The sequence below is a fragment of the Sturnira hondurensis genome, unplaced genomic scaffold, assembly GCF_014824575.4.
Source record: "Sturnira hondurensis isolate 20B ecotype Veracruz unplaced genomic scaffold, ASM1482457v3 Scaffold0000780, whole genome shotgun sequence".
In the NCBI taxonomy this organism is placed as follows: domain Eukaryota; kingdom Metazoa; phylum Chordata; class Mammalia; order Chiroptera; family Phyllostomidae; genus Sturnira; species Sturnira hondurensis.
Window position 1 is genome coordinate 20125727 of NW_028073411.1, and position 26161 is coordinate 20151887.

Consider the following 26161-nt stretch of genomic DNA (forward strand, 5'->3'; position numbering starts at 1 on the left):
AGGGTTCCCAGAGGGATGAAAACCCCTGAAGCCAGGCAGCACCCCCAGCGTGCCTGGGGTGGGGGCGCCCCACAGTGGCCAGGCAGGGAGGCAGGGAAACTGGAGGCTGGACCGCATAGCCAAGGCCCCACTGGATGCCCCCTTCACTCGTGAGCCACTCAGGGACCTGGTGTTGGCTCACTTTCCAGAATATTCCATGCCCCCTAACTTGGATGCCCACGGTGGCGCGGGGAGGGACCCCCCAGCCTCGCCTCCAGACCTGAAGTCCTGCTCCCGGTGGACCCTACCCTCCCACCCTCTCCAGCCCCAAGCCTCTCCAGCCCGGGAACAGCAGCCCGGCAAGGCAGAGCCTGTGGGCCGGGCGCCCACGGGCCGGACTCCTCAGAGCACATCTGCCCACTAGCCCAGGGGAGACGTGACCACTGTAGGAAACCCCTTGCCCCTCATTCACCACCCGCCTGGACCTGCTTCCCGTGGGCTGCTTGGAAGAGGCGGCTGTGGTGAGGGAAGCTTCTGAGCCGGCCAAGGGCCCCGCCCACCCTTCAGGCCTGAGCCCTCTCTCCATGGTGTCTGGCTGGGGGTAGGGGGGTATGCATGTCCATGCTCCCCCACACCTGCTCGGGGTCCCCCACGTGCTGGACCACAGGGGTCTGGACGGACACAGCAGCCCCTGGACAACTGCTCCCAGACTCGCCCTGAGTCCGCCATCCACAGAGCCTGGGAGTGGACTGCATGGGGGCCAAGGGGCGGTGGTTCCTGGGACAAAAGCACTCTTGGCCAGCACTGCTGTTCACCACCTCCTTTATTGCCTGGTGGGGACAGCAAGGGCAGCATTTGGGGCTGTGTGTGCACCAGGGGTGGGGGTGCAGGGGTGTCGACGCTGACAGAATTTCCTCATGCCCCACGGGATCCAGGCCCACAGGCTCGGGGCCAGCCACCACCCTCCCGCCCAGCACAACTGCCTGTTACAGGAAGCCCCGCCCCCAGAGCCGGGCTTGGTGGGAGTGTCGACAAAGGGGCTAGGGGGTTCTTGGGCGGCGTGCAGGACCTGGGTTCCCAGGAAAGTGCAGGCCAGGGAAGCTCCCTCAGCTGGGAAGCAGCACGGGGCAGGGGCCACTGAAGCCCAGTCCGCAAGCAGCAGTCTTTTGGGGGTGTGAAGGCAGGTTCCTAGAAGCGAATGAGCTAAGACGTCTGCAGCAGCACCTCCAGGAGCCCCACAAGGTCCCGGCATCCCTGGCTGCCAGAGTCGGCTGGTTGGGGAGGCTTCGCCATGACCACACCCTCGCTCTCCAACTCCGTGCATGGGCCCAGCCCCAGAGAGCACCACCCACAGCCTCACTGGGCTGTGGACCCCGAGCCGGAGGCCTCAGCAGGCTCCAGGCCCTCGGGCTCCTCCACGGAGAAGCTTTCTCGGGCATCGAAAAAGGTGACCACATCTTCCTGGAGCTTTGGCCCGGCCAGACCTGCCTCGTCCTCCCCAGCACTCTCTCTCTTCCCGCTGGGTGAGGAGGAGAATCCTAACTTGGGAAATCGGAACCAGCTAGCCTTCTCTGGTTTCTTCGGTAGCTCTGCCCCAGGGTGGGCCTCGGGCTGGGTTTGGACTGGAGCAGGTGGAGCAGGACTGGGTCTGTCCTCCTCCGGACCACCTTGTACCTCGCCGGCGGGAGAGAACCCGATGCTCGGAAGCCAGAACCTGAACCGGCCGGAGGGCCTCTGGCTCCCAGGTTTCTCTGCGGCTGCACTGTCCTGGTCCCGGCCAACGTCAGGGGTGAATTCGAGGATCTCGGCGGGCTCCTCGTCAGAACAGCTGTTGGCTCGCGGGGGACCAGGGTACGTTTCCCAGGCCGACGCCGGTGGTCCAGTCATGAGGATGGAGCTGGAAGAGATGATTTCAAAGGGCTCTCCGGTGTCGGGATGCAGAGCTCCCGGGGCCACCTGTTCGGCAGCCTCCTGGAAGCCCTCGGGCGGCGGGGGGTCTGAGGAGACCAGGTGCACCTGCGCCCGCAGTGGCGTCTCCAGGACCCTCCCTGTCAGCAGGGAGAATCCATAGGAAGGTGTCTGCATCTGGGAGGCCGGGACCTCTGCTTCCCGCACGATCTGAGTGGAAAAAGCCCCGGGGCCTGGCAGGTCGGCAACCTCTGCTGTTACCCTGCTGTGTATGGTGACTTCCTGGCTCTCAACCTGAGTGCCTTGAATGTGCACCCTGACTTTAGAAATGGGGGAAGTGTCCGAGGGGAAGTCAAGGGCCACAGGCTGCTGCCCGGGGACCTCAGCGCCTGCCTTCAGGAAGCTGGTGCCACGGACACCCGGGCCGTCCTTATGCTGGGCCAGGACATGGCTGCTGTCCCCATGCCTCGCCTCGCTCAGGGGCGGGATAAAGATGTCCACCTCGGAGCCGGGGTCCGGGAAGGTGAACCTGGGCACCTTCAACGCGGGGAACTTGACAGTGAGCACAGAATCTGCCCAGAGCTGCCGCATGTGGACAACGGAGACCTGGGCCGGTGTGTGGGTCCTTGAAGCCTTCAGTGTGAGGGGGCCCTCGGGCGGGGAAGGCCGGTGCTCCATCCCTCCCGCACCCCCTGCTGGAGTCCCGCCCCTTTCCCCAGGAGGAGGTTGGGTTTCGAAAGGCCTCCCTCCAGATGCCTGCAGGGGGCGGCAGCTTTCGCCTGGGCCCGGCTCGGTGCTCTCGGCCGTGGGAAGCTCCTCCCAGGAGGTGCCTGTGTCGGGACTTCGCCTCAGAGCCTCTCCCTCTGCCTCTGGGGGTGGTGGGGACACAGGGGCTGCCACCCCCGGCCCAGGGGCACAGACCCTGGGACTCGTGGCCGTAGCTGGGGCCTCTCCTTCCTGCCGAGCTCCTGGCCCACCAGCCGCACCCCGCTCCTTGGAGGAGCGCCAGAAGCTGGGCAGACGAAGTGAGGGCATCCTGAACCAGCTGTCCTGCGAGCCGGCAGGCTTGGTGCCCACTGCCGAGTCGCCCTCCTGGCTTCTGGCTGCAGGGGCTGCTGCCTCCCCCACGTCAGCCCCCAGCTTGTGGCCTCTGCTGCCCTCTCGGAGCGATGGGTCCTGTGCAGGGGGAGAAAGGCCACCTGCAGCAGGGCTGGGTCTGAGGTCAGGCCCGGTGAAGCTCCCACCAGGAAGGAGAACCTGCAGCAGGGGGACCTCCGAGCCCATGCTTTCTGGGGGGCCCTCACTGATGGCCCCTGGGGTGGCATGGGGGGCTACCCCTGCTGCTGTGGGACTGGCAGCACCAGCAAGGGCGGGCTCAGGGTCCCCTCCCTTGGAAGGCTTCATTTTGGGAAGGGCCAGTTTTGGCACAGCAAAGCCAGGCGTTTTCCCCTTCCCCTTCTCTGCATCGGTCTCAGGGGTTCCATCCCCAGGGGTGCCAGGCACGCCTGCCTCCACAGCCAGGCTCTGACCAGGCTCCTCTTTGGGCGTTACTTCCTTTTTCGGGGACCGCCTGAAGGAAGGGAGGCGGAGACGTGGCATTTTTAGGGGGCTGCTTCTCCCCTCACGATCAGTGTCTTCAGCTGGCCCTGCCCCGGAGGCCACTGCCAATGTCGCCAGGCTGCTTTGCATCCCCTGGGACACAGAGACACTTGTAGGTATCTCAGCAGCGGCTTCCTCAGCAGCTGGTACCAGTGCAGGGCTAGGGAGAGACAGGCCACATGCCCGGGGTTGCGGCTCCGCATCTGCCGCTGCAGCCCCAGAGACAAGAAACTTGAACTTGGGTCCGTGAAATTTAGGGAAAGTCACCCGGCCATCAGATGGGAGAGTCAGGGCATCCCCAGGGCCTGGGGGGCTGCCCGAGGAGAACAAAGGAACACGCTCCAAGGACGGGGGGTCTGCAGAAGGTGTGGTGCTGAGACGGCCAGGCTCCCCCTGGGGCCCGAAGCAGGTGTCCTCCCCCAGCTCCACAGAAACCGAGCTTCTGGGTAGGGTCTCCTGGTACTTCGTAAGAGTCACACGCTCACAAGATGTGACGACAGAGGACTCGGCTAGAGGACTGCGGATATCGTGGCTGGCAGAGGACACACCAGGCCTGCCTAGGTGGCGCCCCGGCAACGGTGGCCCCCAAGACGTCCCGACAGACTGGTCCTCAGCGGGCGCTTTGGGGACAGTGGCTGCGGGGCCAGCTGTGGCGGCCCCCGGACCTTCCACCAGAGAGACCAGACCAGCAGGAGACTGTCCAGGGGGAGAGAACATCTTGGAGATTTTGAAAGGCTGTTTCGTAATTTTGCTTTTTTCTCCAGAATTCAGGCCAGAGGGAAGCCCATCCGCGGAACCCAAGAAAACAGAATGACTAGTCGAATGAACTGCATCTGAGCCCTGGATGGTAGAGACTCCACTGGACGGACGGTCACCCGAAGAAAGGTCAGGCGACACTACAGTCTTAGGGGACGATGGCCGAACACACGGTGTCCAGACTTCGGGAATCCTAAACTGGCTGCTCACATGCTGGTCACCCAGGCTGAAGGCGCTGTCCCCGTGGGGACATGGGGAATGAATGCCAGCCCCCACACTGGGAAAAACTTCATCAACATGTGGAAAAACCACCTTGCCCTGAGAACTCTTAATATTCAGTTGAGGACCCTTGAGATCCAACTTGGGGCCCTTGATGTCAACCTTGGGCATCTTGATGCTGGGCATCTGCACCTTGGGCAGGTGGCCCTCTGGCAGCTTCACACCCAGCTCGCCTGTCTTGACGTCCACTTCGGCAGAGGGCAGCTCGACGCTGATGTCACCGGTCTTCACCTCGGCCTGCGTGGAGGGCAGGGACACGTCCAGCGAGGCGTCCACGGGCTTGCCTGAGGCCGACACCCCGAAGGACGGCATCTTGAACTTGGGCATCTTGAACTTGCTGGCCGCCTCCTTGTCACCCAGGCCCAGGTCTCCCTCCAGCCTGGCGCCCGGCGCCTGCATGTCCACCTCCACGCTGGGCAGGGCCACGTCCACCTCGGGGCCGGACACCTGGCCTTTGGCGCCCTTCACGTCCACTTTGGGCCCCTTCAGGTCCACCTGGGGGCCCTTGAAGTCGACCTTGGGCATCTTGATGCTGGGCATCTGCACCTTGGGCAGGTGGCCCTCTGGCAGCTTCACACCCAGCTCGCCTGTCTTGACGTCCACTTCGGCAGAGGGCAGCTCGACGCTGATGTCACCGGTCTTCACCTCGGCCTGCGTGGAGGGCAGGGACACGTCCAGCGAGGCGTCCACGGGCTTGCCTGAGGCCGACACCCCGAAGGACGGCATCTTGAACTTGGGCATCTTGAACTTGCTGGCCGCCTCCTTGTCACCCAGGCCCAGGTCTCCCTCCAGCCTGGCGCCCGGCGCCTGCATGTCCACCTCCACGCTGGGCAGGGCCACGTCCACCTCGGGGCCGGACACCTGGCCTTTGGCGCCCTTCACGTCCACTTTGGGCCCCTTCAGGTCCACCTGGGGGCCCTTGAAGTCGACCTTGGGCATCTTGATGCTGGGCATCTGCACCTTGGGCAGGTGGCCCTCTGGCAGCTTCACACCCAGCTCGCCTGTCTTGACGTCCACTTCGGCAGAGGGCAGCTCGACGCTGATGTCACCGGTCTTCACCTCGGCCTGCGTGGAGGGCAGGGACACGTCCAGCGAGGCGTCCACGGGCTTGCCTGAGGCCGACACCCCGAAGGACGGCATCTTGAACTTGGGCATCTTGAACTTGCTGGCCGCCTCCTTGTCACCCAGGCCCAGGTCTCCCTCCAGCCTGGCGCCCGGCGCCTGCATGTCCACCTCCACGCTGGGCAGGGCCACGTCCACCTCGGGGCCGGACACCTGGCCTTTGGCGCCCTTCACGTCCACTTTGGGCCCCTTCAGGTCCACCTGGGGGCCCTTGAAGTCGACCTTGGGCATCTTGATGCTGGGCATCTGCACCTTGGGCAGGTGGCCCTCTGGCAGCTTCACACCCAGCTCGCCTGTCTTGACGTCCACTTCGGCAGAGGGCAGCTCGACGCTGATGTCACCGGTCTTCACCTCGGCCTGCGTGGAGGGCAGGGACACGTCCAGCGAGGCGTCCACGGGCTTGCCTGAGGCCGACACCCCGAAGGACGGCATCTTGAACTTGGGCATCTTGAACTTGCTGGCCGCCTCCTTGTCACCCAGGCCCAGGTCTCCCTCCAGCCTGGCGCCCGGCGCCTGCATGTCCACCTCCACGCTGGGCAGGGCCACGTCCACCTCGGGGCCGGACACCTGGCCTTTGGCGCCCTTCACGTCCACTTTGGGCCCCTTCAGGTCCACCTGGGGGCCCTTGAAGTCGACCTTGGGCATCTTGATGCTGGGCATCTGCACCTTGGGCAGGTGGCCCTCTGGCAGCTTCACACCCAGCTCGCCTGTCTTGACGTCCACTTCGGCAGAGGGCAGCTCGACGCTGATGTCACCGGTCTTCACCTCGGCCTGCGTGGAGGGCAGGGACACGTCCAGCGAGGCGTCCACGGGCTTGCCTGAGGCCGACACCCCGAAGGACGGCATCTTGAACTTGGGCATCTTGAACTTGCTGGCCGCCTCCTTGTCACCCAGGCCCAGGTCTCCCTCCAGCCTGGCGCCCGGCGCCTGCATGTCCACCTCCACGCTGGGCAGGGCCACGTCCACCTCGGGGCCGGACACCTGGCCTTTGGCGCCCTTCACGTCCACTTTGGGCCCCTTCAGGTCCACCTGGGGGCCCTTGAAGTCGACCTTGGGCATCTTGATGCTGGGCATCTGCACCTTGGGCAGGTGGCCCTCTGGCAGCTTCACACCCAGCTCGCCTGTCTTGACGTCCACTTCGGCAGAGGGCAGCTCGACGCTGATGTCACCGGTCTTCACCTCGGCCTGCGTGGAGGGCAGGGACACGTCCAGCGAGGCGTCCACGGGCTTGCCTGAGGCCGACACCCCGAAGGACGGCATCTTGAACTTGGGCATCTTGAACTTGCTGGCCGCCTCCTTGTCACCCAGGCCCAGGTCTCCCTCCAGCCTGGCGCCCGGCGCCTGCATGTCCACCTCCACGCTGGGCAGGGCCACGTCCACCTCGGGGCCGGACACCTGGCCTTTGGCGCCCTTCACGTCCACTTTGGGCCCCTTCAGGTCCACCTGGGGGCCCTTGAAGTCGACCTTGGGCATCTTGATGCTGGGCATCTGCACCTTGGGCAGGTGGCCCTCTGGCAGCTTCACACCCAGCTCGCCTGTCTTGACGTCCACTTCGGCAGAGGGCAGCTCGACGCTGATGTCACCGGTCTTCACCTCGGCCTGCGTGGAGGGCAGGGACACGTCCAGCGAGGCGTCCACGGGCTTGCCTGAGGCCGACACCCCGAAGGACGGCATCTTGAACTTGGGCATCTTGAACTTGCTGGCCGCCTCCTTGTCACCCAGGCCCAGGTCTCCCTCCAGCCTGGCGCCCGGCGCCTGCATGTCCACCTCCACGCTGGGCAGGGCCACGTCCACCTCGGGGCCGGACACCTGGCCTTTGGCGCCCTTCACGTCCACTTTGGGCCCCTTCAGGTCCACCTGGGGGCCCTTGAAGTCGACCTTGGGCATCTTGATGCTGGGCATCTGCACCTTGGGCAGGTGGCCCTCTGGCAGCTTCACACCCAGCTCGCCTGTCTTGACGTCCACTTCGGCAGAGGGCAGCTCGACGCTGATGTCACCGGTCTTCACCTCGGCCTGCGTGGAGGGCAGGGACACGTCCAGCGAGGCGTCCACGGGCTTGCCTGAGGCCGACACCCCGAAGGACGGCATCTTGAACTTGGGCATCTTGAACTTGCTGGCCGCCTCCTTGTCACCCAGGCCCAGGTCTCCCTCCAGCCTGGCGCCCGGCGCCTGCATGTCCACCTCCACGCTGGGCAGGGCCACGTCCACCTCGGGGCCGGACACCTGGCCTTTGGCGCCCTTCACGTCCACTTTGGGCCCCTTCAGGTCCACCTGGGGGCCCTTGAAGTCGACCTTGGGCATCTTGATGCTGGGCATCTGCACCTTGGGCAGGTGGCCCTCTGGCAGCTTCACACCCAGCTCGCCTGTCTTGACGTCCACTTCGGCAGAGGGCAGCTCGACGCTGATGTCACAGGTCTTCACCTCGGCCTGCGTGGAGGGCAGGGACACGTCCAGCGAGGCGTCCACGGGCTTGCCTGAGGCCGACACGCCGAAGGACGGCATCTTGAACTTGGGCATCTTGAACCTTCTGTCCCTGGCTTCCAACTCTTTGTCCCTGCGGCTCGTTTCCTTCTGCAGGGATCCGTCTTGTGGCTTTTCAATCAGTGTTTTTCCAGTTTGTGTGAATGCTCTGCTGTCTCCTCCATGGCTGCCTTCAGGGTCCTTCTGTAATTTGAGAATTGTGGGACATGAGGTGGTTTGTTTCTGTGTCTGTTTCCTCTTCCTGTGACTTTGCACTTCACTTGCCTTAAACGTGAGCGACCACCCGAATGGCCACCCTGTGCACTCTGCGAGTTTCCTGTTTCCCTGCCTTCCCTGCCCTCCCCCTACCCTCTGTTTTGTCTTCTTGTCTCAATCCTGTCCTCTCTTCTCTACTCTTTTTTCCTCCCGGTGCTGGACACACCTGAGGGATCCTGTCCCTCCGTGTCTGTGGGCTCTCCTCCTAGTTCTCTGGGTTCTGTCACTTGCTCTCCTGCCTGGATTTTGCTCACGGGCCATCCCTCCTCCTGCTGTCCCCAGCAGTTTTTTGGAGATAGTCAAGTTTGGTGTCTTTGTGTTGGGCATTCGGATGTGGGCCTCAGCCAGATGGCCCTGTGCCGCCTGCCATTGCAGCCTCTTACAGGGACGGCCTTGTGCCCCCAGTTTTGCCCATATCCCCCCTTCCTTTTTGTGGGGCCCCCTCCCTGTTGGGGGCCTTTTGGGGTTCCCCTCATGGCACAAGCTCCTCCAGGACCTTTCCCTCCTGTGCCAATTTTCGGCATCTGGGGTTTATGCCGGCCCCACGCCCCAGGGCTCTGTGTTGGTTCTGCTGGTGGCTGCCTGTGGAGAGCATGTCCCTTCCTGGGTGTCTGTCCTCCCCGCTGCTCCCCTGCCATGAGCAACAGCCCTCGGGTCCTGCGGGATGTCGTCCCTGGACCCTGACCCCTCCAGGTCCTTGTCCTGGAAAGCCCTGCCTTGAGACCCTCTCTCAGGTGTCCCACCCATGATGGCCCCACCTCTGAGCCCACCTTGAACTGCAGGTCCAGGAGCCTTCTCCTCCGCCGGCTGCCGGGCCCTGGTTTCTGTTCCTGCTCCTCTGCTGGGAACTGGGCCTCGGTGTCTGAGCTCGTGGGGGACACATCCGGGGCCTTGCCCCTCTCATAGGCCTCCGAGGAGCTGCGTGACCTCCGGGGCCCTCGCTTGGTCTTCATGGCTTGGAACTTGGGCCAGGAGAGCCTCTCCCCCCGTGGATGCCGGCCTCGGCCCTCCCTGGGCTTAGAGATGAGTCTCTCCTGGTCTCCATCTACCTCCAGCGTCTTCACAGGGGTGTCTGTGCTTCCGTAGGCCATGTCCGAATCCTGAAACACATGGAGAGGGTGCCTATGGGAGCCAGCACATGGCGGCCGGGGCCCGGGCGCGGAGGCACCCTGGCCTGGACCCGGAGGCCGCACCTGCTTCTCTGTGTGCTTCAGGGCGTGCTGAGTGGCGCCACGAGCCTGCTCGCCATCCCCGCCGGCAGGAAGTCGCCGCTTGACCTTGAGTTGGACCTTGTACGGCTCCGAGTATTGGAGGATTTTGAGAGCGTCCTCATAGCTGATGTTGTCGAAGAAAACAGTGGCGCTGAGCAGCTGGTCCCCTGGACAAGCACAGAGTGGCCGCGGGCTCAGCTCCCTGGCCCCCTTGCACAGAGAAGGGCCCTGCTGGGGTGCGTGCACAGGGAGGAGCCCGCCTCGCTGCCCAGCCCTTCCCCCCATGGAGCCCTGGTGGGGAGGGCCCCCCTTTCCAGGCCACAGGTGAGAACACCCAGCAGGGTGGGCACTCCTCTGGACAGGGACCATGGGGATCAGGGAGCCAGGGGGACCCCGGGGACGGGGCGGCTGTGGCACCTTCTCTCAGGCTGAAGAGCCGGGCAGCTGAGGAACCCTGCAGCACTTGCTTCACGAAGATGCCCTGGTCCCCGCCTCCTGTGACGCTGTAGCCGCTGACACCAGCCTCTGCCTCAGTCTTCAATGTCACCTCTGTCGCCTCCTGCACGGACAGAGCAGGAATGTGCCAGGGCCTCGGTGAGCACATGCATGGCCCACCGTGCGCTCAGTGCTGAGGCCCCGTCCCCTGAGGACAGAGACCCCAGGTCCTGCCCATCACCCAGCAACAGAGGGGAGGGCCCCACCAGGCAGGCCACAAAGGCAGCTACACCCTCCTCCGGTGGGAACAGCCTTTTCCTGTCTCCACCCCCACCTGCCAGGACTTGGGAGCAGCCTGCCCACAGCTGTCCAGACCCAGAGGGCTCGGCCAGCAAAGGGGAGAGGTTTCTGCTCCCCGGGGGTCCGAGCCTTCCTCCATCTCTGGTCATTCTCCAAGTTCTGCTTTCCCATAAGGCAGCTGGTGCTCAAGCCACACAGGGTCATAAACGCCGAAGCAAATAAAGCCCACGGCGTAGCCAGCAGAGCTGGTGACCTGACCTCACTGCTGATGACAGAACAGGCCTCAGGGGACAGTGCCCGCACCTCGCCAGGAGCCACAGACTCGGGCACAGTCTGGCCCTGCCTGGTCACCCATGTGCAGCCAGGCCTGTGCACCGAGGTCCTCTGGACAGAGTCCTGCCTTTGACACGGGGTACTGGGCTGAGGGGAGGCCTGGACTGGCCTTCAGGAGCCCCTGAGCCCCAGGCCTGATGAGGGGGACAGGGGCCAGCCACAGGGCACAGGAGCACGCTGCCATCCCCACCCCCCGCCTCTCCTTCCTGCCCTGCCACAGCCCTTGGGCAGGGGCCCACCCCCCCGCCCGGGCCCTCCGCTCCCGCCTCACCCACCTCTGCACGACTCATCCTGGAAAACGTCCGGGAGTCCCCGGAATCCCGCTTCCACCAGGACCTGCGTCTCCCCGAGGGGGCTCGCCTGCCGGGTGTGTCTTCCTATAGCCACAGACACCAGGGTCACCCACCTGCCCAGCCCAGGGGACGGGAGGGACGCTGGGAGGCCAGGAAGCCCCGCCGTAGAGGTCCAGACCCCTGGCGAGGCTGTGTGCAGACAGGGCTCCTCAGCTGCAAGGGCACCATCTGCGTCCACCATCCGGAGGCGGCACGCCGCTCTCCACAGGTGGGCACACGAATGGGCACGTGAACAGGCACGCAAGGTGAGGGGGGTGGAGTCAGAGAGCAGGGCCCATAGGGCATCGCTGTGGCCAGTGGGGCTGCACAGATGGGCGGAGAGCTGCCCGCACAGGGCAACGCAGCAGGAGAGGCGTCCTTTGGGGGCCCACACCCAAGCCTGCCCTCTGCCCGTGGGTCTCCGTCCAGCAGGCTCACCGGGCGTCCGAAGCCCTCCGTCACGCATTCATAGACAGGCGAGGACCCCTGTGGCCGTGGCCGGATGATCTCGTCCCCGGGCCCCTCAGTCACCTGGCAGGAGGAGAGAAAAGGGTCACCTCAGCCACACAGGGTTGGCCCAGGCCGGGGGTGGGAAGGGATGGCATTTGAGAAGGCCGCGCCCCCTGGGCCTCACTCACAGAGGGGTCCTCTTCCAGGTCCGTGTCTGGCAACCCAGGCTGCAGCTGTCGGCTGGACACTGTGGAGAGAGAGGCAGAGTCAGGGCCACAGAGCAGGTTGGTGGGCCCAGGGGGCACAGAGGCTGTAGGGGTGGGGTCACCTTGTCTGGTCGCTGAGCCTGAGGCCACCTGCAGGGTAGACCCACAGTCCCTGGGCCAGAGGCTGTGACTCCAGGTCAGAAGGCTGCGAGCCAGGACAGGGGGACTCAGACCAAGGGACAGGCCCTGCTGACTGAGTCCCAGAAAGTCACCAACCTCGAACACGGCGATAGTCAGCCCGAGGGGACTCCAAATCCAGAGTAGCTGCAACATGAAGCCCATGACGTCCAGCATTTGACAGAAATCCATAACACGCAAAGAAACGAGAAAGCGGGACCCACCTGAGGAGCAGAGCTGGGGACAGGGCTGTCCCTGAACGCCCACCAATGCAGCATTTAGAAGAGACCCTGCAGCGATGACCGCAAACTTGTGCAAAAGCTAAAGGAAACCATATTTGAAGAATTGCTGGAAAATACACGGCATCAATGAAAGAAGATGGTCATAAGGAAATAAAATTCATATCTTTTAAAAAGAACAACAAGCAAGAGTTCAGGAGCAGAAAATTCACTTCGGGGACCCAACAGCGGAACTGAGATGGAGGCTAGGAGAAAGGAAGAGGCGTAGGGTCAGTGGGGGCGAACCCACCGGCAGGACGGAGGAAAACAGACCGGGGCGCCTTCGGGGGGGTGCAGCTCTGAGTGTGTGGGGGGTGGAGGCCCCGCAGGGAAGGAGGAGGAAGCGCAGCAGCAGGTCTGAGGACGTGATGGCTACGAAAGCCTGCAGGTCCACGGAGTTCAGCAAACTGCAGGAGAACAGACACAGAGGCACGCAGGCCGGGCCCAGCACAGTCGAGCCTCACGGGGCAGAGAGAATGGCAGAAGCCACCAAAAGGAAATGACCGGGCCACGACACTGAGGGCACAAGGACCACAAAGGGCCAACACCCTGGAGCAGGAAGAGAGCGAAAGGATCTATTCAACCTGTCGAAAGGAAAACGCCGTGACCCACGAATTCTGCGTGCAGCACACCATCCTTCAAAAATAAAGGGGAAGAGCACAGATGTCAGCAGACAGGGCACCCCCGGGGGACAGCGGCAAAGGGGCGGGCTCCACACGTGGACTCAAACCCAGGGCCCAGAGTGGAGCGCGCGCGGAGAGAGCAACTCATGTGGCCGCCACAGAAATGCAGTTTTCCGCACTCTACCTCCAAACTCCCTGAAGAGACGCGAGACCTTATGCAGCAGTGGGGGGGTGGCACACTTCTCGCAAGGCCGGGAGGCAGGCGTCTCAGGCTCGGCAGGCCTGTGATCGCCCTCATAGCTCTTGGGCCGTGCAGGGCAGCGGCTGCGGACAACACAGATGTGAAGGAGAGCGGCCTTGCCCCAGGGACACCGGACTCACAAAACACACACAGGCCGACACCCACCAGCCACCCTTGTGAGGCAGAAACTGCGACACAGTGGCACTAGCATCACAGTGTGCAGGGATGTGGTGGCTGTGGCCGTCCAGCGGAAAGGACATGGGCGTTTCGGGCCCAAGTTTCCGTATTTTACCAGAATTAAGCAGGCACTGCCTCAGGTGGGGAGCCTGGGACCACCAGGCTGCACCCCCACTGCACAGCAGGTGGGCCGACCAGCAGGCCCCTGTTCTTGGTGACCTGCAACATACACCTGAGTCTGCGGACACCTGCTTGCGGAGTCCAGATATGCCGCAGGGAAGATGGAGGTAGGAACTGGCAGGCCCACAGCTCCAGCAGCAGGCGTGCCACCCCACTCAGTGACCGCAGCCTCACAGAACAGGACAGGTGGAACTGCTCAGCCTGCCACCGGCCAGCAAGCTGCTACAGACCATGCTACCTGGCCTGGCAGGACCTACGGTCCTTCTACGTGCACCTGAGGCCACCACCAAGGCAGATCACACACTGGCTCCTTTCAAATGCCCCCATAAATGTGTGACAGTTTAAACTATGTCTTCTCCAACCCCCAGTGGGGCTGACACAGGCAGGACAAACAGGAGGAGGAGGACAGAAGGCCCAAGATGATTCCCACTTCACGTCCTCACTCAGCTTGGACAAGGCAGCCAAGTTACTTCGAAAGGAAGACACCACATTTTCCCACAATGGTGCTGGGTAGACTGGCTGTTTCTCTGTGGGTCGTGGGGGGCAGGATACCCGGAACCTCACCTCACAGCACGTAAACTCTAACTCGGGATGAATCACAGAGCTAAGTGTGAAACCTAAAACTCTAAAACCAAAAAGAAACATGGGAGAAACTCCTTGCCACTTGGAGGAGGCAAAGCGTTTTTAGGCAGGATACAAAAGGTGTGAATCATAAAAGAAAATGTAGTAAGTTATATTTCATCCCAATTAAGTACCTGTGGTCTGGAACACCATTCTTTTCTAAAAATTTTCTATTGATTGATTTCAGAGAGAGGGCGAGAGAGAAACACGGATTTAATGTTCCACCCAGGCACTGATTGGCTGATGCTCAGATGTGCCCTGACCAGGGGTTGAACCCGCAGCCTTGGGACGATGCCCTAACCAGCAGGAGCTGCCCGCTGGCATGGAAAGGCATTCTGAAGGGAATGAAAAGGCAACTGAGGTATCTGTCTGAGGGTCCACACCCAGAACTGCAGCTCAGTAGAAAAAGGTAAAACACTCAATTAAAAATGGGCAGAAGATGTGAACAGTCCGGTCCCCGAGGCTGGACCGATAAGCACAGGAAAAGATGGTCTGCACCCTCAGGCAAAAGGGAACCAGGAAAGAAAACCAAGGGGATGGAACCAAGATCCCAGAAGTGCGCTCAGACAGACGCCAGCTCCAGGAGACAGAGGGCCCTTCCGTCACTGCTGCTGGGTCCCCTGGTCCCCACATTACAAAGGTCTCTGTCGGCCACACCTCGGCCCCGGAAAGGGCGTGTTCCCTGTGGGCTGGTGAGCCAAAGCTGAAGCCAAGGGCGGAACAGTCATGCTTTTAGGAGATAAATGGAACAATTCTTAACCAGGACACGAGAAGTGTCCAGAGGAGCCGGTGGAGGACATAAAGTGCAGAGGCTACTTCCATGGAGGACCTCAAGTCACACCGTGGGCCTGGAGGAAAGACTCGAGACAGACCCCGAATGACCTCTGACATGAATGCCTAAAGAACCCTGCCCACTGAAAGCAAAAGACGGCAACCCAAAAGCAAAATGGGCAAGGAAACTTCCGAAAAGCAACTAACTCAGCAGGAAGTCACCACCGGCCAGCTGACCCAGAGAGGCGAGCTGCCCCATCCCGCTGCGTGCTGCAGGCTGGGCGGAGCCGGCCCTGGCTCTGCAAGGGCCTGGCAGCGTCTCACGGGAGCCCGCCTGCGGCTCCGCAGTGCCACGCCCGACTTTACGGGAAGTCAGGCGTAAGATCGCCAAGAGATGGGCACAAAAATGCCCTCTGAGCGCTATTTCAGAGCCCAGAAACCAGAAGGCTCAGTTGTCCATCACTGGTGGGACGGGCACAGCGCGGGATGCTCGCCCTGTGGAATCACCCAGGGCGAGGCGCCTGAACACGCAGCAACGCGGGGCAGCCCGGGCGGTGGAGAGGGCGGGGCGGGGCCAGCGGTGAGGGTCCAATCCGGGCGCTGCCTCCACTGGTGTGTAAACTGGGAAAACCTACACACTTGGGGCTTGTGCCCTTTTTCAAGGAAAAAATCTCAATCCTACATAAAATTGAAGTGAGGAAATCATAGATGTTGGGCCAATAAATCTGAACATTTAGAGAAGTTGGACATATTCCTCGGGAAACACCCTGCCAACCCAGCAGGGAAAACAATGGGAAGAGCTCTGGACGACAACAATCAAACCCTTTATCTGAAATCTTCCTCCCGCCGTGCCCAGCCCTGCCCCGAACACACTGGGGGAAAGGGCAGGGACCTCTCTCCAGCCCCAGAACCCCCTTGCTGGTGACTCCTGGGCTCGGGCACAGGAAGGGGGGGGCACGACACTGCACTCAGCCCTGTCCCCAGGCAGCAGATGAGGCAGGCCAGTCCTGGTGGGAGTCCAGGTTTGGCCGCTGCTCTCCAGCCAAATTGCTCTGTGACTTTGAGCAAGCCCATCCCCTCTCTTGAGCCTCAGTTTCCCCATAGATGTCCGAGGGCCACTCTGCCCACCAGAAGAACCAGAGGGGGGCCGTGTAAGGGAGCAGGTAGTGCGGGGAGAGGGGCAGGCAGCGGGTGGGCGGAGTGGGAAAGTGTGCAGTGGCAAAGCTGCCTCGTGGGGGGCAGCTCAGGGCAGCAGAGCCAACCAGACCCTGATTCCAGCCTTGAGGGAGGGAGAGGTGGGGACTAGAGCCCTTTCCTGAGGAGTCGATCCCACCCTGGCAATGGGTCCCACTCTCCCTGGCCTTGGTTTCCCTTCCTGTTCTGCCCAGATCCTCACCCCTTCCCCAAAGTGAGGGCACTGTGAATTGGCATTGAGGCAGCTGAGGCTGGCAGAGGGGAAGCCACTTGCCCAGGGGTGGGGGGGCGGCCAGGCTGGGCCAGGGCAGTGGAGGGTCTGGCTGGCCTGGGGTGCAGGCAACCCTCACAGAGGGGTGGGCGGTCTGGAAGCTCTGGGCCAGCCAGAAACCCAGCCTCCCCTTTCTCAGCCTCCGCAGTGAGACTCTGAGTCACACAACAACACAAGGGCCAGTGGCCGCCCTCCTGGGCAGGCACACAGGCAGGCATGGCCCTGCGGGGGCAGCATCGGCACAGGGCCAGGAGGGGCTCTGGGACCCTGGGCAGGGAGAGGGCAGGCCAGCAAGCGGGGTTTAGACCCAGGTGCTGAGGAGGCGGCATTTCCAGGGGCAACATGGTGGAAGCCCCCCCCCGCCCCTGAGCCGGGCGGGTACCCCAGACCCTGAGAGTCTCTACCCCCAGCCTGCTCCAAGGAGTCTCGAGGGTGACAAGGGCGGGTGAGGGAGGCGAGGGGAGCCGGGGCTGGGAACCCGTGGCAGGTGAAGCTCAGCTGCTCCAGCCACCCCTTGGCCGGCCGAGCCCACCACCACGGGGAGGAAGAGCGGGCTACAGCCCTGGGAAGTTGCCCGGCTGTCGTTTTAGGCTCTGGGTCCCCCTGTCCCCCTCCAGGAGAGCCCTGGCCTGGCCAGGGGCACACAAACAGGAAGAAGGAAATCCTGCCCACAAGGGCAAGGCTGCTGTGCCAGCTCCAACTGACTCCCAGGGGCAGGGGGCAAGGAGGCACCCAGGGCCCTCAGAGCATCGTGCTGCCAGTCCCCTGTCCTGGGGGGGGGCACCCCTAAGTCCCCAGAGCAGGGGAGACATCCTGTCAGCCTCCCTGGCCCAGCCCTGTCCCCCAGCCTGTGGGCCCACAGACATGCTCTATGGACAGCCTGGCCCCAGCACGCACCTCAAACAACGACAAATAATAAGCTTGCCAAATTTCAGAGGAGGACGGAGAGGGGACACGCGGAACCAGGTTCCAAAGGCTGTTCCCCTCCTCCCCACGGCTCAGGGCCCAGCCCCAACCCCATCCTCTGCAGCTTCACACAGCAGCCGGCCAGGCCGCAAACTACGGGGCCGGAGGGACTGGCGACTGGGGCGAATGGGAGGCAGGCACTACTTCAGCCAGAAAGGTGCACCCCCAGGAACGGGAGTCTTCTGGGGGCGGGGGGGCAAAGCCAAGGCATGTGGGGACCAGGTGGAGGGGACGCAGGTGACTTGCCCATAGGACTCCAGACCCAGCTGTGGACCCTTACCAGCATCAGCACCAGCCACATGGTGTTCTGTGTGCGGGCGGGGTGGGGGGGGTGGCAATTTTGCTTAAACAAAAACCAACTTTGCATCTGAACAGCTCCCCCTGGGGTCCAGCACCCACCTGCAGGTGGGTCCAGGTGTGGCGAGCGCAGGTGAGGGTGGATGCATTTGCATGTCCCCAGGGCAGTGGTGGGACTGGGGACTGAGAGACTGGCCTAGAGAAAAGCTCCCTGGGGGGCCCAGATGGCAGCCTGAGAAATCCGCAGGGTATGCAGGGACAAGTGTTGCTGGGCCTGGCACCCAGTGCCCAGTGGGCCAGGCAGTGGGGAGAGTGGAGCCCTGGGGCAGGCTCGCCCTTAGGGACACAGCTCTCCGGCTCGCAGCCCAGGCAAGATTCGGGCCTCACCTCCTGGCGGACTCGTCGGGAGACCTTCCAACTTTCAGAAGTGGCAGCGGCCGGCAGCCAGCCTGGGGCCCGCCCACCACCCCCGAGGTTGCCAGTGTTTCTCAAGATAGCTGGTGGGAGGCTGCCAGGCTCCAGCTGAGCCTCCAGGATGGCCTGGAACCAACCTGGGCCCCCCAGATCTGGGCCGAGGTTTCCACACCCACCCACAGTCCTCAGGCCATCCTCTCTGCAGCGCCCCTGCAAAGCCCCCTGCTGCTGCCCGGCGGTCAGCGTGGTCAGGGCCTCCCCAAGCCTGGTCCAGCTACCTCGGCAGTCCTCACCGCTGCAGCCCCAGGCCTGGGCCCCGCCAACTCTGCCCTTCTCACTCCCCGTTCCCTCTGCCAACTCACAGACCCACCTGGCCACCCCACCATCGCTCTGGCCACTGCCTGCTCCCTGGTCCCCGGAACACGGTGCTCACCCAGCACTCAGACCTCAGCACGCAACCGTAGGTGCAGGGATCAGAAGCACAGAGGAAGGGAAGGAGCGGGGCAGATGGAAGGAGGCAAGGCTGCCCGGCCTGAAGGCGCAGCCGAGTCCCAAGTGCTGAGGGGGCGGCAGGTGGGCTCAATTCTCCTCCTGCAGCTCCTGGAGAAAATGAGGCCCGGGACACACCAGCCTACCAACTCCAAGGGGCCCAGCAGCCAGGAGGAGTGGCCCCACACTATTGTCCAACCAGGTGCAACCAGTGTGACCCCTGAGGGGTTGGCTGGCCACCACAGGCCCCACAACCCACCTGGCACCCGCAGGTGAGCAGGTCTGGGCTTGCTCGAATGGCCCCCACACTCCCAGGGTCCCCAGCGTACCAAACAAGGACCATCGTCTGAGGAGCCCCCTCCAGGTCACATGGTCCAGCCTTGGGGATACACGTCCTGGGCTGCTGACCTGACACGTCTACCCCTCCAACCTCAGTGGGGGGCAGGGGCAGGGCAGAGGGGCAGGGGGATGCCCAGCCCAGCTATGCCTCCTGGCCCCCAAGGCCCCCACCCAGCCCCCACAGGCCTGCGGAGCCCGAGGCTGAGCCCGGGAACGGGGCTGGGCAGGGTGCAGGAGTGGCCCCGAAGACAACTGCAGCCGCTTACCGAGGCCAGAATCCTCCCAACTTGCCCAGCAGTGAAGGTCCCAGGCTCCAGGCTCACCAGACGCCTTCCCGGGCAACTCCCTTCGCTGCCCCACCCTCAGGCCTCCTTCCAGGTGGCCCCAGCCCACTGCAGGGAGTGGGCTACCCCCTCCCAGTCAAATGGATCCAAGCCTCTGCTCCACGATTCCTGGGAGCCTGGGCAAGCCCCTCCCCTGAAGTCAGCCCTCTCCCCCAGCCTGAGCAGCTGACTGAGGGAAGGAAACACCGCCCAGCACGGGGCATGTCTGAGTCACCGCCACCCGTTGGGCCCCACCCAGTCCGGTCCTGCCCAGTGTGATCCAGTCCAGTCCAGGTCAGTCCTGCCATGTGTACAGACTCAGTGGTCAGACAGGACCCTCCAGGCAGGCTGCACACAAGCCCCCTGCCTCGGTTTCCTGTGGGTGCCCTGTGGGGGGCCTCACCCAGACACAGAACCCTGCTTGGTGAGAGCGCCACTCAGGCTCTGCTGAGACCCCTGCCCGGGGCCACCAAGGCCGAGCTGGTCTGGACTGAGCCCATGCGCCGGAACTTGAGCCAGTGCCCTTGGCCGCCACCTGCCTGCCTGACCCCTGCAGCTCTCTCAGCACCAACTCGGCAGCCCCTCCCACTCACAGCGCCACACTGGTGGCCCTGAGATCCAGCATGTTAAACCTGCCATCTGCATGTGAGTGGCAATTGAGAAGCCCACCCCTGAGTCTGAAGACCCCAAGTCCTGGGCTCCCCAGGGCTCGGCCTGCCTGGCCAGCCACCTCCTCTCCATGCCATCCTTCAGGGCTCAACCCCCACCCCAGGCACGCAGGCCCCTCCCAGGTCTGGGAGCGCTGACTTGGCCCGGCAGGCCTGGGCAAGATGGGCCGGGTGCGTTCTTCGCGCATCTGCAGGATCCCAGGGCTGCCCTGCCCTGCGCCCCGCAGCCCTGTGGGTGGGGCCCGCAAGCAGGTTGCAGGGCAAGCCGGCACAGCTGAGGGGCCCAGCCAGGGCTGGATGGCAGCGAGGGGAGGGCCTGGGAGGCACCTCTGCCTGCCACATCAGGCCAGGGTCAGCGATGGTGGCTGCAGGCAGGGGGCTGCTGGGCAGCTGGGGTCGGCAGGCACCAAAGGGAGGTGCTGGAACTGGGCCCTCAGCTGGACACAAGAAACCACGAGCAGAGGGGGTGGGTAAGCTGCAGGGAAGAGGGCATCATGGCTAAAGCTCCAGCCCCGGGCACGGGCATCAGTGAGCAGACAGGACCAGAAGTCCTGGAAGAAGGGCCGACCCAGGCCCCTCCTGGCCGCCCCCACCACTAAAAACATAAAGGTCACCACCAACTTCATTCACTGTGAGGGAGGAAAGCCCTCCAAGCCTGCCAGCCCATGACCCCCCCACTCCCATGGCCCAGACAGGTCCCCCCCCCCAGCCCTGTTTACAGCCTGCCCCCCAAACCCCGCCCACCCTGCCAGACCAGCCCCGCCCCAGGGCTGACTCAGCGGGGAAGCGGTGGCCCGAGAGGTGTCCCAGGACTCCTCCTGGGCCCAGGTGCCCCGTGCCCATCTACGCTGCCCCCGTCTCCTGGACCCCAGCGCCTCCGAGACCCCGGGTCTGCTCCCCTGGGACAGTCTTGGCAAGGCCCCCACCTCAGGAGGCCAGATGGAAGCACACCTCCGCCCGCGCCCAGCGCCCCCTTCGCCCCACGATGGCCCTCTCCCGACTCGGGCACGTGTACATGCCCTTGCTCTGCCCAGCTCGCCCTCCCAGCTCCGGCCCTGGACCCTCCCTGGGTCCTGGTGGTCAGCACCAGCAACCCCGGCCCCACACTGTGTGCCCTGGGCTCCCTGACTGATGGAGGGGTGGGAACTCACGGACCGCCGGGGACACACTGGGCAGGAAGGGAGGCTCAGGCCGGAAATGTGCCCCCCCATCAGGACTACTGGGACCTGTAGGGGCACCAGCCGGAAAGGTGGGGGTGCCCCTCATACCCCGCCGAGCTGGTTCCAGTCCCACAGGCTCATACCCTGCTCTGAGCAAGGCCCACCCACCTGCTCCGCTCCCAGGGACCCCAACTGCCTGACCCCGGCTTCACGTGGCCAGGCCTGTGAGGCAGGCAGGTCCCGAGATCCCACTGTCCCGCCCCAGCCCACTGAGTCCACTGCCTGGGCAGCTGCAGCTCAGCGCCGCCCAGCCCTCAGGCTCCCGAGGGGAGTCATGGGAGCTCAGCTGTGGGCAGGGGAGGGCAGGGCTGGGGCAGCTGATAGTGAATCAGCTGGCAAGAGGGCCAGGCTTGAGCAAAGCATTCTCGGGGGATGTGTCACAAGGAGCCCTCGGGTGCTGGCGAGACCCGGGAGCAAGGCCTACTGGGAAAGGGGCCGCCCCTGAGGGTCCCACAGCCTGGTGCCTGCCTGGGGATGCCATCTTTCTCCCATCCTTGAAGGCGGGGCTGAGGGGCCATGGGGGGAGGGGGGAGGCAGAGCACCCAGAGCCCACAGTCTGGACCCAACTTCACTATTAGACAACAGACACTGGGCCTGAGCCAGCCTGTCCACCCATGGTGCCCATGGGAGGCGAGGCCCAGGTGAGGGCCCCACCAGGGTCCTGTCCCCAGCCCACTCCTCTCTGAGCTCCACTGTGGACACCAACCTCTGGCACCATGTCCAGGCAGGAGCACGGCTGGCAGACCCTTCCCAGGATCCAGCAGCTCCGCCACAGGCCCATCATCAGCCAGACACTTGGGATCCGAAAGGTCTCCTCTGGCTTCCCCCAGGGCAGCGGAGAGGCGAGCACTGGGGAAGTGCCACCTCCCACCTCACCCCACCTTCCAGCTCCCGGGCCCAGGTCCATTTTTCCATTTTCAAAATGCTTCTGACTATTAAATATGCATCCCAGCGTAGCAGGCCTTTGGCTCCCAGCCTCTGTGGCTTCAAAAACACAAAACGAAGGGAAGACTGGAGGTGCGGGCAGGGGCGGGCAGGGGCGGGCAGGGGTGGGCAGAGATGCCCTGAAGGCTCTGACCTGACCCTTGGCCAAAATGCACAGCAGCCTTGGAGTGGGGCGGGGGAGGCAGCCATTCCCACCACGTCCACACCCAGCCCCTCCGGGCTCATCCCAGCTCCCTGCCCTCAGCCCTCAGCTCTCGGTCTTCTCCACCAGCCTCAGCCTTTCCCACAGGACCCACCCTGACACCCTTCGGAGCTTCCTCATGCCCCCAAAACAGCCCTCCCTCCTGACAGCCTGTACCCTCCCCTCCTAGTCCCCCACCTACCCACCAGGTTTGGCCACTTGCTGACCCCCAGCTGACATCCTCCCCAGGCCTCTTGTAAGTGCAGCCATCCCCATCAGGCAACCCTTCCTCCAGGGAGTCCTCCCTGATTCCTCCACACACCTGAGATTGCACTGACGGCCAAAGCTGACTGAAGCTGACTGACAATGGTGAATCCTTGCTTCCTGGGGCATGACCTCTCAAGTCCCAGGCCCCTTGGAATTCAGACAGATGGATGGGAGGGTATGGGTCCCCACCACATTAGCTCTGAGCACAGGGTTAGCCTCCTCCTGGGCAGAGGGCCGAGCTGAGGAGATCTGGGTTTTTCACCCCTGATGTGAAGGCAGGGCCCCCAGAGGGCCATTGCCTCACCCCACCTGCCTAGGGGCCTCCTCCCTGGCACTTCCCCACCCCTGGGCTAAACCTGAAACACAGAGTTGGGAGGAGACAGAGAGGGTCAGAGCCTGAGGAAGGGCTGGGGGGGGGGGCAGCCACCAGGAGCCTTCCTGGAAGAGGCACCTCCTCACTGGGCCCGGGAGCAAAGAACTTGGGCCAAAAGAGACAAGGCTGCTAGGGTCTTCCTGCCGCAGGCCTGCCCACAGCGGGCACACTGCCGCTGCGCATGGGGTGGGGGGCTCGGGGCCTTCAGGCACAGGATCAACCTGTCCACTCTTGGACCCCACCCCAGCACATAGGGCAGGAGCCAGGCTGTCCAGCCTCAGTTTCCGGACCAGGGATAGACCTGGGGGTGCTGTCAGGAACACAAGTGTGCTCACCAGCAGTGGCTTCGAGAACCAACCTCACTGAAGTGTGGGAAGGGATGGTACCTGGGCCAGGATGACTTCTGCTGCCTCCCCCCACTCCTCGCCCACTCTGTCCCTGCCAGGGACTCTTCAGGACTCTGCCTCCCTGCCCCACCTCTACAGTGGGCAGCTGTGGCACTCCTGTGCACAGACGTGACCTCCCACCCACGTCCCCGTGCGGCCAGCCCCGGAGCAGGGCTGTGCTGAGGCGGCCTGCACAGATTCAGAGGGTGGGGCATCGCAGTACCTTCGGGAGGGGCCACGGCACTCCCATAGCCACCCAGACCCCCTCTGGTGCTGCTGGGCTACACCTGGAGCCTCCCTGGCCCTAGTGGGCGTTTCTCAGTGTGGCCGGTGGTCTCAGGCCGAGCCAGGGGCTCTCAAGTGTAAGACAGGGGCGAGCGGAGGTCAGGGAGCTCCCTAGCTGTACAGGCCTGGGTTGTGCCTCTGGAAGGAACCAGTGGTCCCTGGGATAGGAAGGGATATGACAGCTGGGGCCCATCACCGGGTGAAGTGGCTGGTTCCTGGCGTGGGGGTGGTGCACCAAGGTGGAGCTCCCTTCCTACACTGGAGTGGGGGAGGGTCACCTGGGGGCACAGTGTGGGGTGGGAGAGGGGTGTGGAGCTGGCCTGGGCAGTGAGGCTGGGTGGATCCCTATGCGGGCATGTTCCCTGCACAGCCATCAGGGGGCAGCCTCTGCACGCAGGCCGGACAAGACAGTGCTCCCTCCCCAGGGCCTTGGGCAAGGGTGCAGACAGGCTCTCCAGGGGTCTGGGAGGATGTGTATGGCTGGCTTAGGAGGGCAGGCTTGGACTTGGTGGAAAGACAAGGGCATGCGCCCTTCCGTGCCTGCCAGGAAGAAATTTTGGCTGGAGAGGCCAGGACTGAATCTCCAGGGCCCTTACTGGGAATGTATGTTCCACCTCCTGTGAAGGGGTCAGGAATCTGTACGCTGGACAAGACCCCTGCTCTGAGGCAGCAGGTGTCCTACCACTGCCCCATGGAGTCACTGACCTCGGCCCCTAAGGGCAGATGGTCTTGTAGGCTGGACACAAGGAGGCCAGGGAACCGCCAAAGCCAAGCAGAGAACAAGGGCCTCACATGTGGGCAGGGAAACGGCACAGACCTCTGAGACAGAGAGGGCGAGACCAGACAGTGGGCGAGATGGACCTTAGGGCCTGCAGCCTCGGGGAGTCTCAGGCCCCTCCCCTCTACCTGCCATGCGGTGGATCCCTCAATGTGGGCCAGGGCCAGGTGCCATCAGAGGAAGGAGCTGGGGGCTACTGGCGCCATCTGCCTTAGGGGCCGAGGTCCCTCAGTGGCCATCATTCCCCCAGCAGCTGTCCAGGGAAACCAGGGTGCCTTGGCTCCCAACAGGGTGAGAGAGACCTGAACAGGAGGCCAGCTGGGCCTCAGTGCTCCCCAGGCAAGTGGGGAACAGGAGAGGTGTGTCCTGGTCAAGGGGCCCCACCCCCCTGCATCAGCAGCATCATTGTCGTCATCGATCTGTTGTCCCCAAGGAGTGGGGTCCAGCCTGTGCCAATGCGGCTTGGCCCCAGCTCCCTAGCCGGCAGCTGGCCAGGTGTCCTGGGTGTGGTCAGGCTGCTGCATTCCTGACCTGTATCACTGACCTGTGTCACAGACCCCATAGCTGGAAGAACTGCACCTGCCTCACCCTGCCCTCCACAATGCTGAGATACCCAGTCCCTGGAACCAGATGACAAAGCACCTGGTTCTCATTCTATGGCCAGAGGCACAGAGGGAAGCATACTGCCCCGTGGGCAACACCCACCTCCCCTCACCCAGCAAGCGCTGCAGCCTGAGCTCTGACCCCTCCCCGATCCCCCACCAAGCCCCAGACCTCAGGGCCATTCCCACTACAGCCACCACCTACTCCGTGACCCACACGCACAGTAGCCACATAGTGGACCCAGACCAGTCCAGCCTGGCCGTCCCAGACCAAGACCAGCAGCTCTAACTCCATTCATCCCCAGAACATGTCAGATGGCAGGCCTGGCAGCCCACCGCCCTCACACCCCACTCACACGTGCGGCCCTCCCCAGGCGGCCACCTCCACGGACAAGACAACTTCCCAGAGGGTTACAGCAGGGGAACAGTGACAGAGAGGGAGAGACAGACATGGACAGTGAGTGACAGAGAAAGAGGCAGGGAACGACAGAGTGGCAGATATGAATCAGCGACCTGGAGAGGCAAAATGAGGGATGGAAGGCCTAGGGACAGGGACAGGTAAAAGGGGATTCCCGCAGAAGGAGGGAGGCAGCGACGCGAGCAGCCCCCGAGGCAGGGAGACGCGCGCGACACTGCGGGCCGGTCCGAGCGAGGTGCCCCCACCCTGGCCAGCATCGCAGCCCAGCGCGCGCCCCTGCATGAAGCCCACCCGCCCCAGGGGAGCGGGCTGCAGGCGGGGAGGACGCGCACCACTGCCGGGGGCTCCAGGCCAGGTGGGCAGCACCATGTGAAAGCAGTCGCACATTGTGGCGGCCGAGCGGTGCGGGCCGGCGGGGGCCCGTCTTGTCCAGTCGCTGGTCCAGTTCCGGCGCGCGGGCGGCCAGGAGGCAGGCTGGCGCCACGCTGGTTCTCTGCTGCCCTGCGCCGCCGCTGAGGTCCAGCCTCGGACTGCGGACACAGCCTGAGCCCAGAAGATACCCAGCCACCGCCCGGGCCCCGCCCAGGCCCCGCCCAGGCCCACCCACCCCGCGTCCGGCCACTGTGGAGCGAGCGCGGGCGGTGCCGCCGGCCTCATTTAGCCTATTGGCTGCCCCGTCTCAGGCCCCGCCCCTGATCGGCAGATCTTGCCCAGGACCCGCCCCCACCAGGGAGGGTCTTGCCGGGCCAGGCCCTGGCAGCGCTCTTCGGCCACGCCCCCTAGGTTTGACCACTCCGCTGCGCAAGTCCCCGCTACAGTCAGACCCCGCCCCGCCCCTTCTGCAGGCCAGCCCCGCCCCTAGTGGGCCCCGCCCAGCACCACCCACCCGCCCTGGCCAGGGTCTAGAGAGGAGACTTTGGACCCCTGCCAGAGAGGGGTCTCCAGGCTCCGAGCTGAAGTTTCAGGATGCGACCCGCGCCCGAGGTCTCACCTCCGAGTCCGGAGACGGACATTTTTGTCACAAGCTGGGT

At 63.9% G+C, this 26161-nt stretch overlaps 2 protein-coding genes across 2 annotated transcripts; both read right to left on the reverse strand.

Annotated features, from left to right (window-relative positions):
• Positions 1-788: 788 nt before the first annotated feature.
• On the reverse strand, positions 789-25517 carry AHNAK2 (AHNAK nucleoprotein 2). The gene is made up of 4 exons (XM_037049943.1): positions 25463-25517; positions 22241-22274; positions 2864-8167; positions 789-2797 (listed from the first exon to the last, which is right to left on the reverse strand). The coding sequence occupies exons 1-4, from the start codon at positions 25515-25517 to the stop codon at positions 1336-1338; spliced, it is 6855 nt and encodes a 2284-aa protein (XP_036905838.1). The 3' UTR covers positions 789-1335.
• LOC118989530 (protein AHNAK2-like) lies at positions 8179-19098 on the reverse strand (the record flags this gene model as incomplete). The annotated part of the gene is made up of 8 exons (XM_037049856.1): positions 18951-19098; positions 11629-11687; positions 11429-11521; positions 10934-11035; positions 10008-10149; positions 9573-9757; positions 9150-9479; positions 8179-8307 (listed from the first exon to the last, which is right to left on the reverse strand). Coding segments are annotated over exons 4-8 (801 nt in total), but the record flags the coding sequence as incomplete, so codon positions are not given.
• Positions 25518-26161: the final 644 nt, after the last annotated feature.

Coding starts and splice junctions, on each gene's coding strand:
- AHNAK2 (XM_037049943.1), bottom strand. CDS start 25,517: ATGTGCGACTGCTTTCACATGGTGCTGCCCACCTGGCCTGGAGCCCCC. Junction 22,275..25,462: donor GCCTGGAGCCCCCGGCAGTG/GTGCGCGTCCTC, acceptor TGCACTTACAAG/AGGCCTGGGGAGGATGTCAG. Junction 2,798..2,863: donor AAGGAGCGGGGTGCGGCTGG/TGGGCCAGGAGC, acceptor GGTCTGTGCCCC/TGGGCCGGGGGTGGCAGCCC.